Raw genomic sequence first — 840 nt, 5'->3', positions numbered from 1 at the left:
TTTGTAACAATGTACGAGCTCTTTTGATAGCGTTAAGTGGCTCTGAAAAGAGCCTTTGGGGTTGGGGGTAAAGACGCTTAATTGGCGGCCTCACTTGGAGCTGGTGTACTTGGTGACGGCCTTGGTGCCCTCGGACACGGCGTGCTTGGCCAGCTCCCCGGGCAGCAGCAGGCGCACGGCCGTCTGGATCTCCCGCGACGTGATGGTCGAGCGCTTGTTGTAGTGCGCCAGGCGCGACGCCTCGCCCGCGATGCGCTCGAATATGTCGTTGGCGCACGAGTTCATGATGCCCATGGCCTTGGACGAGATGCCCGTATCGGGGTGCACCTGCTTCAGCACCTTGTACACGTACACCGAGTAGCTCTCCTTGCGGCTGCGCTTGCGCTTCTTGCCGTCTTTCTTCTGCGCCTTGGTCACCGCCTTCTTGGAGCCCTTCTTCGGGGCCGGAGCCGACTTAGAGGGCTCAGGCATGGTCGGGAACAACAGAACAAACTTCAGAGAACTAGGAGAGCAGATCTGGGAAGGTCCTCTTCCTTCACAGCGTCTTAAATACAAGCAGGTAGTGAGTAAAGCTATGTTTGATTAGTGGAGAGTCATGATTACGTCATATAACATTATCCAATCAAAAGCAATTTCCTTAAAACTCACAATTCCATTGGCTTCAGTGAATCTGAAATTTCAGCCAATGGGGTGGCTTCATTTTCGCGCCCAGGGTCAGCTATTAGTACTGCAAGTCCTGCGGCAGAACTACTGGCCACTCGGTTGCGGGTGGTTTGTCCTGATCATGTCTGGTCGCGGCAAGCAGGGCGGCAAGGCGCGCGCCAAGGCCAAGACCCGCTC

General features: G+C 55.5%; 2 protein-coding genes across 2 annotated transcripts in view; one reads left to right on the top strand and one right to left on the bottom strand.

Moving 5' to 3' along the window:
- LOC102489728 (histone H2B type 1) overlaps positions 1 to 840 on the bottom strand; it is a 13,930-nt gene continuing 13,090 nt past the window's right edge. Inside the window, exon 2 of the mRNA XM_006162674.2 lies at positions 1 to 103. Coding sequence (XP_006162736.1) covers positions 91 to 103 — 13 coding nt within the window. The 3' untranslated portion in view covers positions 1 to 90. The remainder of the gene's footprint in view (positions 104 to 840) is intronic.
- Positions 785 to 840, top strand: part of LOC102470800 (histone H2A type 1) — a 1,997-nt gene continuing 1,941 nt past the window's right edge. Inside the window, exon 1 of the mRNA XM_027766037.1 lies at positions 785 to 814. Within this exon, the coding sequence (XP_027621838.1) occupies positions 785 to 814 (30 nt within the window). The remainder of the gene's footprint in view (positions 815 to 840) is intronic.

Source organism: Tupaia chinensis, unplaced genomic scaffold (genome assembly GCF_000334495.1).
Source record: "Tupaia chinensis unplaced genomic scaffold, TupChi_1.0 Scaffold140356_1, whole genome shotgun sequence".
Lineage (NCBI taxonomy): Eukaryota > Metazoa > Chordata > Mammalia > Scandentia > Tupaiidae > Tupaia > Tupaia belangeri.
Note: the sequence above shows the minus strand (reverse complement) of the source record. Positions and strands in the feature narration are given on the sequence as shown.